Source organism: Danio rerio, chromosome 25 (genome assembly GCF_052040795.2).
Source record: "Danio rerio strain M-AB ecotype USA chromosome 25, GRCz13ab, whole genome shotgun sequence".
NCBI classification, from domain to species: Eukaryota; Metazoa; Chordata; class Actinopteri; order Cypriniformes; family Danionidae; genus Danio; species Danio rerio.
The window spans coordinates 9,395,001-9,412,557 of NC_141045.1; the positions used below are offsets into that span (position 1 = coordinate 9,395,001).

At 36.6% G+C, this 17,557-nt stretch overlaps 1 protein-coding gene across 1 annotated transcript; it reads left to right on the top strand.

Annotated features, from left to right (window-relative positions):
- Positions 1 to 342: 342 nt before the first annotated feature.
- LOC108181583 (mucin-2-like) lies at positions 343 to 15,169 on the top strand. The gene is made up of 18 exons (XM_087311796.1): positions 343 to 584; positions 688 to 802; positions 2,073 to 2,154; positions 2,284 to 2,411; positions 2,553 to 2,751; positions 3,875 to 4,000; positions 4,309 to 4,423; positions 4,555 to 4,693; positions 5,041 to 5,154; positions 5,278 to 5,344; positions 7,259 to 7,402; positions 8,124 to 8,282; positions 9,074 to 9,168; positions 9,260 to 9,386; positions 11,502 to 11,757; positions 11,848 to 11,900; positions 12,685 to 12,785; positions 13,258 to 15,169. The coding sequence occupies exons 1-18, from the start codon at positions 355 to 357 to the stop codon at positions 13,411 to 13,413; spliced, it is 2,406 nt and encodes an 801-aa protein (XP_087167922.1). The 5' UTR covers positions 343 to 354; the 3' UTR covers positions 13,414 to 15,169.
- The last annotated feature ends 2,388 nt before the right edge of the window (positions 15,170 to 17,557 follow it).

Sequence of the window (17,557 nt, forward strand, 5' to 3'; positions counted from 1 at the left end):
ATATAGCATTTTATATACATCATTTTTGTTTAGTTTTGAAACATGTGTAGCATGTACATGACATATTTCATTCCTCCGCGTACCACTAGAAGGAAGCCTGCGTACACGTACCACAGTTTGAGAACCACTGATCTAGAGTTTATGATGCTTAAAATGAAAAAAAAAAGAAAAAAAAAAACGTTACAGATGGTTAAGTATGTCTGTCGACCAAGCAGAGATCTTCATAAAACTTCTCGAAGGATAACTTGGCATTGTTTGACACAAAGTGTCCTATAAGAGAACACTGGAGGAAATGTTTTTTTGTTTGTTTGTTTTTTAGTTTCCTTCTATCATAGTATTCATCAGCACAGCAGCATGTGTAGCACATGGGAAAGTTTCCACTTCAAGACGTTCGATGGGGACATTTATCAGTACCCAGGCTTGTGCGAGTATAACCTGGTGTCTGACTGCACATCACAACAGTTTTCAGTTGATGTGAAAAGAACCCAAACCAGCAGTGGCCCAAAGATCAGCAGGATCGTGGTTAGCATCAATGGCAAAATGTTTTCAATCAGCGAAAACAACGTCATGATCGATGACAAAATGTAAGATTCTAAAGCACTGAAGCACTGATTATTTTCTTCCTCAGTAAACACAGAGTAGTTGTAAAGATGCAGTTTGGTATTCATTTGAATAATTTTCTTTTAGTACAAAGCTGCCCGTGTATGAATCAGGGATCCTTATAGAAGAGAACACAATCTACACCACTATTCGATCCAAAACAGGCCTGACGGTCATGTGGAGCAAAGATGGGGCAGTCACGGTAAGACATTTATTGTATTAGTGAGAATATTAGTTAGTGATCAGACTTTTCTCACTCTTCTTCAGTATTCACAAACCAGTTTGGCTATCTTTCTTCTGTTGAACACTGTTGAAAGCTGGAAGCTTGTTACCATTGACTTCCATAGTATGTGTTTTCCTATGTAAGATGATGGTAGCAAGTTTTCTTCTTTCTTCAAAATTTTCTAACAGAGGAAAGAAACTGAAGGTTTGGAACCACTTGAAGGAGAGTAAATAATCATTTTCATTTTGGATTTTCATTTTTTTTTTATATATAATTTTTTTATTATCACAAACTCGTAAAGTTTTCACCACCAAAAATGAAAAATAACTTACAATTTAATCTCCCTCAAGTGATTCCAAACCTTTATGAGTTTCTTTCTTCTGTTAAACATTTAAGAAGATATTTTGAAGAAAGATAAAAACTTGTAATCTTTAACTTACAAAGGTAAAGCAAATATGGAAAACAATAAATATACAGCTGTACGGATATTATATGAATGATAGTATGTGATGGATAAGACAGTTCTGTTTATTATACGCTTGGGTATTTTTTCTGAACAACGAGCATGCAGACGAGCTTGCCTTTGAAAGTTTGTGCAGAAATGATTTGGCCATGCAAATAATGCATGACTCTGACTTTCCAGCAGGGGGAGACAGTTCACAGAACTTCTCAACTCTCCTCAACTAGCTTAATTACTTCAATGATTTCATCTGAGACTGGCTTGTTTCTATGTGTATTTAAGGCATGTTGTTCACTGCTACATGTGCTATGTCTTGGAGGGGGGGTGGTACTGAAATCGAGAACCACTGGCCTAAACCAATCATTTGTGGAACTGTGTCTTATGACCACACGTCTTTTATGTTGGAGTTTGTCTCTCTGAGAAAGACTTTAAACAAAGACTATAAATAAATAACGATTATTTGCTTACAACTTTGTGTATTCCTGCATAATTTTGGTTTAGGGAAAAAATAAACTTTGACAGAAAACTAATTGAGCTAAATGGCATTTTTTTTAAATCGCTGTAATTGGGTTATTGCATTTGTTGAATTGATTTTACCAACAAAACTGTTTAAAAAATCAGAATTTGGTGCAAATTGAAACAACTTGTCAATGTATATCTACAGTGTGTATTCATATTAATGATTGATTTGGCCAGTCTGCACTGAACTGAATAAATTAGCATTTTAAAACTGTCTTATGGAGGTAATGTAAAACGATTGAAAATCTTTCTTTGCTTTTTCTGTTTTAGGTCGAGCTGGACAATAAATATCAAAATAACACCTGTGGATTGTGTGGTAATTTCAACGGGATTCGTGATGAGTTTATAACAGGTGAGTTGCTGTGAATCACTGACTTCTGTCTTATTTTGTTATTATTCCTTTGTGTATTGCTAATTTAAGAAGATCAAGTTTCTTTATCAGAAAACTAACTGTGTATAATCTTATTCAATAAAAAAACAGGAAACACACAAAAAATAGGCTACATTGAATTTGGGAATAAGCACAAAGTTTTCAACCCAATGGAATTTTGTGAAAATCCTTCTGAGACAGATGAAAATAACAACTGGAAAGCTATTTGCGGAAGTTATGTAAGTAAAAAAAGTTTACTTATGGGTTTTAATAGATTGATGAGGAATTTTTCAAATGCATGCAAATTTACTTTAACAACAAATTCAGAAAATTACATTATATATCGGAGGTAAATGCTAAACATACCTTTGTCTCCACAGCAAGCAGATTGTGAAGAGCTTTTTAGGGCTAAAGCCTGGTCCTCTTGTGCCGTGAGCTATCATCCATATGTAGATGCATGTGTGTATGATAGATGCTTCAGCAAGTCTTCTTCACTCTGTGCGACTCTGTCTGAATATTCACGCCAGTGTTCACGTAATGGAGGAACTCCATCAACCTGGAGAACAAAAGACTTTTGTGGTAAGGGAATGGTAATGGACTGTTCTGGTGTTACTTTGTTTGACGGTAAGCAGCCACTTAAAGTACCGGGGAATTAGGGGGTCCCTATCAATCCCAAGAAGCCTAAATAGATTTTCTATCATATGTTGTAAAATCTGTCTATAACCATAAAGATTTTAATGTTATTACTTTTCAAAATCAGGTGCCCTCATGAATAGTGAAACGTTCCTTATGTACTGCATGCAAATATTAAAATCAAACCACAAATATGGCTAATTAACTGTAGAAATAGTTTGTGAACGTGTTTATTATTTGTGAATTCATTACATTTAATTTTACATTAAAAAGATGGAGGTTCCACTTAACTTTTTTTTTAACATGCCGTTTATTTACAAAAAAAAAATAAAAATCTACAAAGAAACATTTATTCATTCATTTTCTTGTCGGCTTAGTCCCTTTATTAATTCGGCGTCGCCACAGCGGAATGAACCGCCAACTTATCCAGCACGTTTTTACTCAGCGGATGCCCTTCCAGCCGCAACCCATCTTTGGGAAACATCCACACACACACACACTCATACAGTACGGACAATTTAGCCCACCTTATTCACCTGCACCGCATGTCTTTGGACTGTGGGGGAAACCGGAGCACCCGGAGGAAACCCACGCAAAGGCAGGGAGAACATGCAAACTCCACACAGAACTGAGCTGAGGTTCGAACCAGCGACCTTCTTGCTGTGAGGCGACAGCACTACCTACTGCGCCACTGCCTCGCCCAGCTCGACCTATGGATAAGTTGGCGGTTCATTCCTCTGTGGTGACCCCGGATTAATAAAGGGACTAAGTCGACAAGAAAATGAATGAATGAATGATTTATTTTGTGTTGTCACTTGTCACTTTATGTACACTGGAAGCTTCTGTAGCCAAAACAAATTCCTTGTGTTTGTGAAGCACACTTGGCAATAAAACTGATTCTGATTCTGATATAAATCTTTAAATTGCTACAATAGAAGAAATCTGTACACTTTTTGTTATATATAAATTGCTATATAGAATTTGAAATAAATAAACAATAGTGAGTGAAGTAATCGGCTAAAACTTCCTCCAATAATTTGTAACATTTTTTATTTGCATTCTCATGCAGCTGTGACGTGCCCTTATAATACGGTACATTTTGAGAGTGGCTCCCCCTGCATAGACACATGCTCGAGTGAAAACACAAACAAACAGTGTGAGGAGCACAATATCGATGGCTGCTTCTGCCCACCAGGTCAGTCCCTAAATCTCAATATTTAGTTGAATTTCACCACAGTTTTATTTACAGTCTTTTAATTAATGTGACTGATTTAAGAACCACTGCATATTACAAGGCTGTTTAAATAACCAAGGCACTCTTCTTAAAATAAGTTGTCTGTTTTCTCAAAGCACAATAAAAAAACCTTAAACTTGAAGACTATGTACATATGTAAGGACATGATTAATACCTATTTTTGTGTATCGTTTTGTGGAAAACAGACAATAGTTTGTGCATAAAGGAGAAATGTTTGTATTTATTTGAGCTAATATGATGTGTCATAGGAACTGTGTTTGATGACATCTTAAACATGGGATGCATCCCACGGGAACAATGTCACTGCAAGCACGACCGCATCTACATACCACAAGAAGGCCTACATGAAGTAGGGCAAGACTGGTAATGACACTTACTTTTTTCAAAAGTAAACTTGTAAGTAAAACATTGTAGACCACACTATTACAGTATCTAATATCTGTAGTCTCGATAGTGGTTGTTTGCCATGTATATAAGTGTCTGGTTTCCTTCAGTGTGTGTCAGAATGGAAAATGGAACTGTAAAATAAAACCCGTTCTCGGCCGGTGCTCAGTAGAGGAAGGATCTCACTTCACCACCTTCGATGGGCAGGAATTCACTTTCCATGGAGACTGTACCTATGTGCTCTCAAAAGTAAGGATGTTTTAGTTACAATCAGTGTGTGCACTGGTTTTAATGGTTTATAAGGTTGTTTTTGTGTATAATGACATAGTTGTACTTTATTACAGTGGTTTACGGGGACTTGTCTGATGTCCTTGTAATTCAAAATCCTTGAAAATCATACTTAATGAGGTCTTTTGACAACAAAATTTTGCCACAGGTTTCCTGTGAGAGTTGGGTTTAGGTATAGGGGTGTGTTAGAGCCATATAATTGTTAAAATATATACACCTATAGAGAGTCCCGGTAAACCACCAATACTATTGTTATTATTATATAAAATTTATAAGTATGAAACCTAATTCTCTGTGTGTTTCTGAAGGACTCTGTAGGGTCAAAGTTCATCATATTAGGTCAGATTTCTCCTTGTGCTGCCCTTAATTATGACACCTGCTTAAAATCCATAGATGTGATATTTAACAGTGACACTGTCAATGTGAGTACATTCCTTTACAAGCAAAATGTTCTAGATTTGGCTTTTTTTTCTGCTTGTAAGTGAGGAATTAATCTCACAGGTAAGTTTGAAATTGAACATATTCTGTATGTCTTTCTTCATTAGCGCCTGGTGATTTCTGAAGATGGGACAGTAAAACACAATGCAGCAGTTTTACTTCCATACATTCCAGGTAAAAGAAACAAACTTCATATCTTGTTTTTGTTTTAAAATCTGTCTACTGAAACTTAAAGTGCTCCTAATATATACTGTTTTTCCTTGACCCATCCAATGTCAAAACACTTACTCTATAGTCTGAAAGGATTGGTCAATTGGTTGCATTATAATGAGTTTCAGAAAAAAGAAAACAAAAACCACATCTGAATGCCAGCTGTGGAAGCTTCATTAGCACTTGGATACAAACAATCGCATAGGTTTTACTGTTCTGATTCGAGTCCACATACTCATCCTTAAAAATACATGCAAAGTTTTTCTCTTTTAGAAGAAAGCATTTTCCTCTCAAGAAAAGCAACCAAGCTGTTAGGGCACAGCTACAAATAGGGTTAGGGCTAGAGTTAGGGTTACATTAAGCTTAGTTTTGTATCTTTGTCCATTAAGTAAATGTAGGAATACTAACGACTTGATCCAGGCTGTTCAGATTCAGAATCACTTCTTTTTTTGGGGTAACAGGTAACATTTGAAAAAAGCAGACTGTAGAAAAAAAGAAAAAAAACTAGGACAAAAAACATGGTAACATGGCTGAAAACTGTGAAATTGTGCGGTCTGATCTATTCATCTAATGCTGGTTGGCCGATGGATGACAAACTTTACAATGCTGAGCCAGCATCGCGATCCATCGCCCCGCCCCAAATTTTTATTGACATATAACTTATTATTTGCATGTCATCTCAATAGCAATAACGGTATTTTCATGAGCTTTGTTAAATGTTACTTATAGCTGCCCCTTGCACGGCTGACTGCATCGTGATGATTAAATAAAGTATTTTACAGTACCTCTCGCGCTTAAAATGTGTAGATTCAGTGGCAAACGCTGTTACCTGCAAACCCCGTCCCACAGACTTAAGTCATATTCAAAGCGGATTTGAAGCCACTGGAAGTCTTTTATCCACTCTTGGAAAAGTGTAAATGCTGGATTAACATTCAGCACATGATCACTAATAAGATGTGTCAGTATTAGTAACTCTAGATAAATCTGTCAGTGTTATTTTCATTCTCTCATCTTCAGCGCTTCACATTTTCGCGGTTGTAGCTCCTGTCATCAGAAGGCATTGACTGCGTGATTGACAGCTGATATTAACCAATCATTCGCGTTCATTTCTAGATCAGTGAGTCAATAAGAAGAGCAAAAAGTCGGGGCAAGCATTGTGGGCTTTTTTTTTTTACTTCAGCTAGTTCACATAACAACTGTTTTAATTTGTTCCTGAGTGCTGCATCTGGCGTTTTTAGGTGCAAAGATGCATTCTGCATAAATGTCTCCTAAATCCGCGCATGCGGTGAGGATTTTACAGTGAAAACAATGAAAATGTATGCACTACAGTGAACTCTAACCAAACTCTCGTCTCCTCCACCAGCTGTGGGAAAAGCCATTAGAATGACACAGATAACTGCCTATTCATGCCAGATTCCCACAGAAAAAAAGTGATTGACAGGTGGTCATTTCTTTGTAACTTTATTTATTTATTTATGGTTTGGTTATGGGTAAAGCAAAGACCACGTGGGTCAGGTGGTGAAAACGATAGGCTACAGTTAATTAATTCGTTATGAATTAATTGATATTTAACAACCACCCCCACCCCCAGCCTATGACGACGATGGCATTGTCCATCCCGATGTTTCACATTAGACATCGTACGATGCCAAATTACGATGCCAAATCGCCCAACCCTACATGTTAGGTTTTATCTTTTGACTACTTTTTAGTTTTGTTCAGTGATATTGCAGGCTGATGTAGTCACTAAACTCTAAAGTAGTCACTCTAAAAATGTTCAACTTTATTCTCATTAAGTTTTTAAAATAACACTGCTTTAAGGAATAATGTTTGTGAAGGCAGATATTTTTTTAAAACATCAAACTCTTTTTCTCTCAGCTTCACGTCAATTCGTTGTGTTCAGTCCATCATCGTTCTACATCCTGATTGATACAAACTTTGGGCTGCGAGTGTTGATACAGCTGGTGCCTCTCATGCAGGTGTACATCACCATGGATAAGAGATTCCAGGGCAAGACTCATGGTGAGAATTTGGAGACAAATCATATAAATCATTAGTAAGGAAATCACAATGACCACTGATGCATTGCTCATGCAAGACCATAACCTGAAATGTATTTGAACAAATGAATTAAAGGAAAATATACAATTAGAACATGTTCAGTAATGAATTATGAATTTAAATGATGGAAACATGTTAAATTTGATTTAACTGTGTACATCTGAGATGCATCTTGTAAAGCAATTAGCCATAATAATGAAAAGTCTGACACAGTATTGCTGAAATAATCTGACCGTCACATGCAACTTTTCAGTTACTCATTCATGCAGACGCTAAAGAGGCACATGTCATGATTTTGCCAAGTATGATGCGATCCTGGATTAACATCTATGTTGATTCTGAAGCATCGATTTTGTTCGAAAATGCAACCCATACTTATTCTCTACCCCTAAACCCAACCATGACTGAAAATCATTCCCAAAGTCAGAGGGGAATAATAGATGGATAACAGTCATGTATAGGTTTATGAACCCAACCGTAAGTTTAAACTTAACATAAATGGTAAACATATCCCTTAATTCTGATTGGCTGATTGGAATGATGTTCAAGGACCCACAAAGATTTCGTCCTAGATTTTATGTCCTACTCAGTGAAATTAGGTTGGCATCAAAGAGGCACATATAAGATTTCATATAAAAAGGGCAAGTCATTCTCATCTGCACGTGTTCATTTGTTTGTGCAGGTCTCTGTGGAAACTTTAACAAGGTGTTGGCTGATGATATGAAGACCCCTCAAGGATTGGTGGAGGGTACAGCGGTTTCCTTCGCAAACGCCTGGGAGGTTGAAACAAACTGTCGTTCTGATAAATCCGTCATCCCCTGTTCCCACAACAGTGTCAGTGGTAAAATGCTTTTTTAATTATGTTTTTTCTTCTATTTTTGCAAACACAGACTAAAATATAAATATTCTGTCAGCACCACTTCCTTCAATAATTATTTTTTATAACTATACGCATGCTCTTTGGATTTTAAGTAAGGTTCTGTTTTTTAACACAGCCTAATAACAGCAAAACAAATTAGATAAATCGGAAAGATATCCAAGATATTTTCAGTGTTTTTATTAACTTTTCTGCAGACAGTTTAACAGTTAAACAGTTAACAAAATAATTATGTTGTCTGAAGAAAAAAAACAATCACCAACAAAACTCTTAAACACAAAGAAAATAAACCCCAACCACACTTCTCTGCTTCCACACCTTATTTCCCAGAGACCACAGAAAATTGAAAGTAAATTAAAGTATTAAAGAAATAAAAGCTATACGAAAATGTATGTTCTGATACAAACACTGATAAAAAATAATATTTAAATTTGCAATGTTAATATAATTAATATAAAAATAAGAAGAAAAGTTAAAGTAAGAAAAGAATAAGTAAGAAATATTGTATTAAAATTTGGGGGAACATGAATTAAGTTTTTATATAAAGCGTCGGACTGAAAAAAGTGAAAAGATGGTAGTTGGGAAGCTTGAATTTATTCATAGTAGATGACAAAGAGGAGAAAATAATATTTACATTAAACCTTTTCATCCAATGAAAGCAGCTCAAGGATAACTAAAGAAGTAAATGACAGAGGATGTCTATGGTTGAATTTGGCTATGTTTGCTTGTAACACTAAATGTTGTGATTCCTGTAGAGAACTATGCTGAGCACTGGTGCTACAAGATAATGGACAAGAGTGACGTTTTTGCCCAATGCCACAGCAAAGTCAACCCAGAAAGCTACTACAAAGTATGAACTGAAACAGACCATTTTATAATTTTTCAAACAGCAATGGACCTCCCACAATTAACAGTGACACAACATCCTTGTAAACTTTCAGAGATGCAAATACGCCAGCTGTACCTGTGAGAGGAGTGAGGACTGTCTGTGTGCTGTGTTTTCCTCATATGTCCATGCCTGTATGATTAAAAATGTAACACTTGAAGGATGGAGAGAAAACGTGTGTGGTAAGAAGGCTGAAATCCAATATTTTGGTAGACTAATGGATGTGCATCAAAGATGATATAAATTTAGGATTTAACACATGCACACTAGGAACAATAGCTATAATGAAAATTACACAACACTAAGTTGACCTTAACTATTACAATATCAGCTCTGAGGAACCACTATCAGAACTTTTATTCCATACTCTCAGAAATAAAGGTACAAGAGCTGTTACTGGGGTGGTATCTTTTTAAAAGGGTTACATTTGTACTTAAAGAGTCCATATTGATACATCAACGGTATATATTATTACCTAAAAATTCAAAAGGTAAATATTTGGGTAACACTTTACAATAAGGTTCATTAGTTAATGCATTTACTAACATGAACTAATCATGAACAACACATGTACAGCATTTATTAATCATAATTGAACATTTACTAATGCATTATTAACTTCCAAGTCCATGCTTGTTAACATTAGTTAATGCACCATGAGTTAACATGAACTAACAACGAACAGCTGAATTTTCATTAACTAACGTTAACTAACATGAACAAATACAGTAGTATATATGTATTGTTCCTTGTTTGTTCATGTTAGTAAATGCATTAATTAACATTAACTAATAAACCTTATTGTAAAGTGTGACCAATATTTTTATTTTTTTATGTATCAAGATGTTACCCTAGAGGTATTGAAAAGCCATGAAAGGGCCTCTTTCGGTTCTAGTCTACATCCGAATTTTTAAAAAATGCTTTATGATGGGCGCGGATCTCTGCCAGCAGAGGGAGGAGTGGGCATGGCCGACAGAGGAGGGGAGCGAACAACCGTTGTCAGTTAGCTTACAAAATGAGGCACAAACCGTGAGACCCATGATTTTATAGTTCACAAAGTTAAAATGCAAAGAATTAAACAGTAATGTAATGCCCTGCTACATTTGTTATTCGTAAATTCATATACACATAACCACAATTTGTTTTATCATGATGAAGATAATCATGTAAACACTATAAATGAGGAGGACTTCTCTCCTCCTCAATCCACGGGTCTGACTGCAGACACAGTGGATAGCAGTGCAGCAGGTCTCTTTCCCTGTCTATTCCAACCATTAACTCTGCTGATAATTCAAAGAATTTTAAAAATAGACCAACACAGCAGCACGGATATAGGTGATGTGTCAGAATGGTAACTAACTCAACTGATAAAAGACAAAGTCCGCCGTTCTCCTACTCTCGTACAGCTCTCTTGACAAAAATGCTTGCTGCAAACCAACAGCTTTGCTGCATCGGGCATGACAGCATCGTAGGGAAAAACATGCAACAAACCCTGTGAATCATGGAAACAAACACATACGACCCTTCATAAACGGCTAAATACTGCTTGCCGTGTGCGGACGCGATCTCACCCAATCATTGGGTCTCAGCTTGGCAGTTGTGCCTTGCCTTCGGAAAGCACATGTTCTCATAAATAAGAAGCAAGGTCTTTTCATAGGATAAAAAAACTCCGCTATGAATAATAATGAGAAACCGACATGTCATCACTACACTAGCAGATTCGGGCTACGTCACCAATTTTAATCTCGCCCCAAAAATGATTTTAACTCAGAAGATGAAATTAGCTGGCAAAAGCTCTAAATTATCCAGTTTTACACACAATTAAAGCTGACAGGTGCTAACATTGTTTTAAATGATGCTCAACACACACAAATCTGTTTAAATCTCATAAAAAATACACAAGGGTTTCTTGAACCTTTAATATGGACTCTTTTGAAAAGGTACCACACCAGACAGTTCTTGTACTTTTATTTCTTTAAGTGCAACTGATGGAAAAAAACAGCCAGTTGTCTTAGCGGTAGCTTTAAGAAAATGTAGTTCAAATTAAAATGTACCAACTTGACTGACTTCATGGAGCAAACACAAAAACTTTCAACAACACAACAAGAATGAAATGTACCCCACACACCACCTAATGCCATGAACTCTTTTGCTACTAACTATACTGTAAGTGTCTGAAAATTCTCTGTCTTTGTATAGATGATCTGGGGTTGTCATCTGCAGAGTTTTGGCATTGTAGTATGCATTATGTGCAAAATTCACTTTAACACCACATTCCTTGAAACTGATCCCCACAGGCAAGTATATACAGAACTGCCCAGCACCACAGAGATACTTCTATTACCTGAAGAGCTGCCAGCCTACCTGTCTTTCTCTTTCCTCTGAGCACACAAGCTGCAAAGAAGACTTTGTCCCTGTTGATGGATGTGCGTGTCCAGATGGACTCTACAAGGATCAGGATGGACAGTGTGTACCAATTGAAAAATGTCCATGTTACGGCATGGGAAAGATAGCCCAACCTGGCACATCTATCGACATTAATGGTCAATACTGGTAAGTGATTGCGAAATAGTTTTAAGCATTTAAATGTGTTTGAAATGTACACTTTGCAAACAAAATCTAATTCTTTAAATCTTGCTCTAGTGTTTGTGTGAATGGGGTGTTACACTGCGAGTCTGAGAAACCCCACATTCTTGGTAAGACAACATACTTTTGGTTGATGCTACATTTCCTGTTAATTGAGCTCTATTTAGCTACAATATGCCTTTAAATTATGCTGTTGGTGTATATAAGCTACCATGTTTAGAATGGGTGCAAATAATTGATAACCAGTTGGATTTTTACACAGTAAAGCTAGTAGGTAATGTGTATTTATATAGCGCATTTATTGTGTATAGCCATACACCCAAAGTGCTACACAATCATGAGGTGGGGGTCTCTCCACACCAACACCAGTGTGCAGCATCCACTTGGATGATGCGAAGGCAGCCACAGGACAACATTGCTCACCACACCAGCTATAGGGGGAGTGGAGAGACAGTAATAGAGCCAATTTGATGTATGGGGATGATTGGGAGGCCATGATGGGTAAGAGCCAATAGAGGGAATTTGGCCTTGGGATTGAGAGTTAGGACCTCGGTTTAACGTCTCCTCCGAAAGAAGGCTCTCACTGACAGTATAGTGTCTTCTTCACTATATTGAGGCATTAGGACTGACACAGACCGCAGATTGAGTGCCCTCTAGTGGCCTCACTAACACCACTTCCAACAGCAACCTAGTTTTTGCATGTGGTCTCCCACCCAAGTACTGACCAGGCTCAGCCCTGCTTAGCTTCAGTGAGTAACCTTTCTCCGGCTGCAGGGTGAAGCTAACTGTCTAACTATGGCATAGATGTCCAACAAAAACTGTCCAAGTGTGGTTTAAGTGTAATTTATCATTCTTTCTCATGGGTGTTTATCCATTGTCGGATATCTTTTTCAGAGTGCCCCTCACCAAAGGTTTTATTTAACTGCAGTACAGCTCGACCAGATCAACATGGACTAAAATGTAAACCAACTTGTATGCAAAAGATAGAAAATTGTGTAAGTCCAGTTTCCAATCTTGCCTTGTTTTTAAGTGTATCCTTTCATATTGTTAATATGTTTTTGAGGTTCGAGTGGGTTCTCGTGGGTAGTGATTGAGGAGTGGTAATTGTTAACTCCTACAAAACACTACAGGACTTTTTTTTTACACAATATGCCAAATACTCTGTCGCTTTTCATTGAATTTAGTGGGTTTATTGTAGCCAAAATGTAAATGTATGTGCTAATGTAGGCAATCGCATTCAGGATTTTTGAAATCGACAGATTTGGTATGAAGCAAAATGTTGCAGCTATGTGACCACAACAAAAAAAGGCTCAGAAATGCTAAATGGTCACTGCTGATTTTTTTTCAACCTTTTTTGCATTCTAGATATGAAATGTCTTTCAAGTTTAAACTACAATGGGTGTGTCAGAAAATCTTTTTTACCCACTTTTTCTCCCATTCTTGATTTACTGTCTTGTTCACCCACAGTTTTCACAGACATGTGAATCGGGCTGCCTGTGTCCTTCAGGTCTACTGGATGATGATAGAGGAAACTGTGTTGAAAGAAAAGACTGTCCGTGTCCTCATGGTGGACAACTTTACCAACCAGAGACTGAGATAACTGTAGACTGCAATAAGTGGTAACAATACGTTTCCATGGCTAATAAGAGTTTCATTTAATGCTAGATTGCATACAAATGTCACATTTATTACTAAGCCAAATTATCATAAAATTACCAGAAAGAGGTTAATACTTAAATACTTGTAAATACTTGAATGTGTTTTGTCTTTTTACTGGGAAGACACATTTCATACACTAGTCCCAAAATACCAGTAAAGTTGGCAGCCATTTTCTTTATCAAGTGAAGAAACTACACAGGTTACACATTGCTAAATGGAAAACAAGATATGGTCTAAAGCACTAAATCAAATGCATCAGACAGAAAAACCAGTAAAAGTAGCTGTAATAATTGGCTCAAGCAGAACTCTTGATCTGTCTTAACCCCTTTTTGTGTCCTTTTTTCATACACAACAAATAATTTACTGGATATACTACAACATCTTATTATAATATTAATGATGCTGCTTTTCAAAACTGATTTAATATTGTTTTTTGAAAAGGCCCTTTTCAGACATGACTTTATAGCTGTCTCATTTCAGAGGCTGCATCCTCCAAAGGATGCAGACTTCAAAGGTGAGTCCTTCGAAGTCCACACAAGCTGAAGCGAGCGTTTTGAAATGAGACGATCGAGCCTACAGAAGACAGATATCATCACCAGGCAACCGTAACAGCTGCCGTTAATAAGCAGTGATAAAATTTGCAATTACTTAAATTTAAAGTGATAAAAACTTATTTTAAGTGATCTGAAGACAAAGCAACGTTTGCAGAAGCTGGAAATATATTTCCTTTGATCCAAATGTACACATAAAAATGTAAACTGTCTATGAAATCCCTTTTTGGTAAGACATGTCGTACTACTTTTGATTTTTAAACGAGTGTTTAGATATCCAAGCAAAACCTAATTCATTCTTTTAATCTGAAGTTTTCTTTTAAAAACGCCCTGCCATTATTAGCGTGCAATGAACGATGGGCCACAAATCATCCACCGGTAGTATTCATCATTACCTGGGAAACAAAGGACACATTTTGAGGCTGCATTTGAAGGAACCTTCAAATTTTTTTGAAATCAGACAGCCTTTGTTGTGCCACGATGTTTCAGTACCCTTTGAATGTATCCTTCTGAGGGTGCAGCCTCTGGAATGAGACACAGCTATTGTTAAAGTGCTTTATGCATGAAAAGCGTTAATGTCTTTATTCAACAAATTCCATATTTGCCCCTTCACATCAGTAATGTATATTTGTATTGTTTTACTATAATTTATGCTGCATAGCATACACTCCTCTCCTGAGGCCCGAGAATTCCTGTTTTAAACATGGATTGCTTGCAGGAAGTCTATCAATAATTGTAAAACAAAATTAGATATTATAATAAGTCTAAAATATAAAAACACATAGCAGACGTACATACCTGTCAACATTGGAATGTGAAAATAAGGGATACCCCCCCCCCATTATTATTATTTGCAAAAGAAAAAATAAATATATACATTAGCAGCAAATAAATTAGCTTAACAAATAGCTAACAGTTCAGTTATTAAAATTAATAGCTGTTATGAAATAGAATCAAGCTATCAAATCTCATTAGCCTTTTCTTCACTGTATAACTTACACATTCTGATTAAAGAGCAACGAATGAATCTTATTTATTTTGATTTTTTTGTTTGACTACATTAAATAACAGCTGTCACTTTAAAAATGCACACATCTAACAATATAATGAAAGCATTCGACTGCTTTCCTAACTTTTTGTGCTCATTTAAGACGAAATTAGTTGTGTTTAAAAAAAAAAAACACCAAGATCGACATCTTTAGATATTATTATTATTAATTATGTGTATATATCTGATCAAAAACGCACCTAAAAGCCAGACTTTCGCTCCGCTTCAATTCGCGTGTACAGAATCTGTTTGGGGAAGCAGCCTCTATTTACCACTATGGAGTGCGTCAGCTGACAGTAATGCACCATTATATGACTGTTTTGAGGATTGCATAGGAGGGGTGACGGCACCTGTTATGAAAAGGAAAGGGAATTGCGCCGTTTTTATATTTATTTCAAAGTGTTTTCGTGCCTAATTAAGCGAAAGCACAGAACAGATTGCATTTAAGAGCAATGGATGGCCTCTATTGGTTTGGCGGTATGGGTTGCATATAGGGAGGCTCAGCTCTTTAATGTTTTATGCCACCCTTTAGAAAAACACTGAAAATACGGAACAAATATAGGAAAATACCTTTATGGGATGATAGTGAGATAGAACTGTAAAATACGGGGGAATCTCGGGAAAAACAGGAGGGGTTGACAGGTGTGGACATAAGGTAATAATGAAGAAAACCTATTCAAAAATAAAAGACTGGCATCACATTTATTCAAGCTGATTCTGTTTACAGCACTTGTCAATCTGGAATATGGACATGTACAAAAAATAAATGTCCAGGAACCTGCACTATATATGGAAGCGGACATTATAAAACTTTCGACAATCAAAGGTTTGGATTCCAAGGATCCTGCAGTTATATAGCAGCTCAGGTACCACCAGACAAGCAGTTTTATTGTTACATTGTATGTGCTTCTTTATTTCGGCTGTGCATCCCAATGGGGCGTTCACACCAGATGCGGCTTTGCGCAAATATATCGTGATATTCACGCATAATTAGACACTTGAAAAAATGTGGGTTGATTGAGAACATTTCTTATATAATAACTAGTTAATTCTCACTCCAGAGCTTTACTTTTTCTGTGTATTGTTATTCATTTATTATTTTATTGTCTTTATTTTACTATTATTATTATTTGTAATTTATTTATGTATTTTCAATTAATGCAAACCTTGGCTTGTATATAGTTGTTGCTAGCTATGTATGCTGGCTTTGTTCTGCAATAAATAAATAATCATAAAGAAAAAGAAAAAAAAAGAAAAAAATGTGGGTTTACTTGCTTCATTTGCACGGGAAATTCACTTCACAACAGATGCCGATTCGTGTCACAGGCGGAAAATCTGTCTGCCTGGTGACTTCAGTTTCATTGCTACAGTAAATGGCTGACATGGATCTTATTAAGAGGGTAGCTCTTTGTGTTTTAGGAAGGCTGAAAAATGACACAGATTCATTCAATGCAATGTCTGGGTCCATCATACGCTTCAGAGTCTTAGCCAGCTCTGTGAAGTCATAAACTCCTCCAGAAGCTGTGTCACAATGATGGACGCTTATAGTGGTACTTATAACCAGGCTGGTCCCAGTTTGATGAGCTATTGTCCCATGTCGGCAGGAGGATTTCCCCCTCTGGACACCAACAACAGGCATTTCGTCATAACCATGCCCCTACTAGAACAAGCTTCTGATTGCTTAAGGTGGTGCGAATGTACCCCAAAGTTCCGATTTTTCAACTCAAGTGATTCACACACGTTAAATGCGCTCCCAAAATGCGCCGTGCAATTAGACATCTTCTGGTGCTATTTTGTGCAAATAACGCGGCCGACTTAATCATGACTTAACATGTAAATCACTCAAGTTTAACACTTCATCTACGTCTGGTGGTAACGTACCATAAGACATGCTACCTTTGGAGGCACTAGATTTAGTACAGTAATGTTTGTTTACCAATATATCACCATTTAGATGACAGCACATATATATTTATATTTAATTGCTGCTGTTTGTAATGTAACATCTGGTTTTTAAGGATATGTGTGGAAATAGGACAGGAATATTTCAAGTAATAACTGAAAATATTCCTTGTGGAAGAACAGGGACCACATGCTCAAAGTCTGTCTTTATTCAATTTGGGGTAAGTTTTGGTCAATGTATGATAGCAGAACAAATCTGAATAGAGTGCAAAATTTATAATCAGATCATCCTGAATATTTTGTTTGATCTTACAGAGAGTATCCCTACACCTTTCAGATGAGCTTGAAACACAATATTTAATGGAAAGTGGTGCACTAATTAGAAAAATTGGAATGTACCTTGTCATTGATACTAACATTGGGCTGACAGTTTTGTGGGACCGCAAAACCACCATTCACATCATTCTGCAACCTGAGTACATGGTGAGTTGACAATACTGCATATCCACGTTCATTTTGCCACACAATGGAATGTCTTTAAAATGGCCAGAATTAAATTAAGTAATTACAGTAAGCTACATGGCAGTTCATTCTGCTGTGGTGACCT

Bases quoted from the DNA above. Each gene is read 5' to 3' on its own strand.
- LOC108181583 (XM_087311796.1), top strand. From the start codon at position 355: ATGTGTAGCACATGGGAAAGTTTCCACTTCAAGACGTTCGATGGGGAC. The intron at 2,752-3,874 runs GTAAGGGAATGG...ATTCTCATGCAG, and splicing joins GAGAACAAAAGACTTTTGTG to CTGTGACGTGCCCTTATAAT. The intron at 11,901-12,684 runs GTAAGACAACAT...TATCTTTTTCAG, and splicing joins TGAGAAACCCCACATTCTTG to AGTGCCCCTCACCAAAGGTT.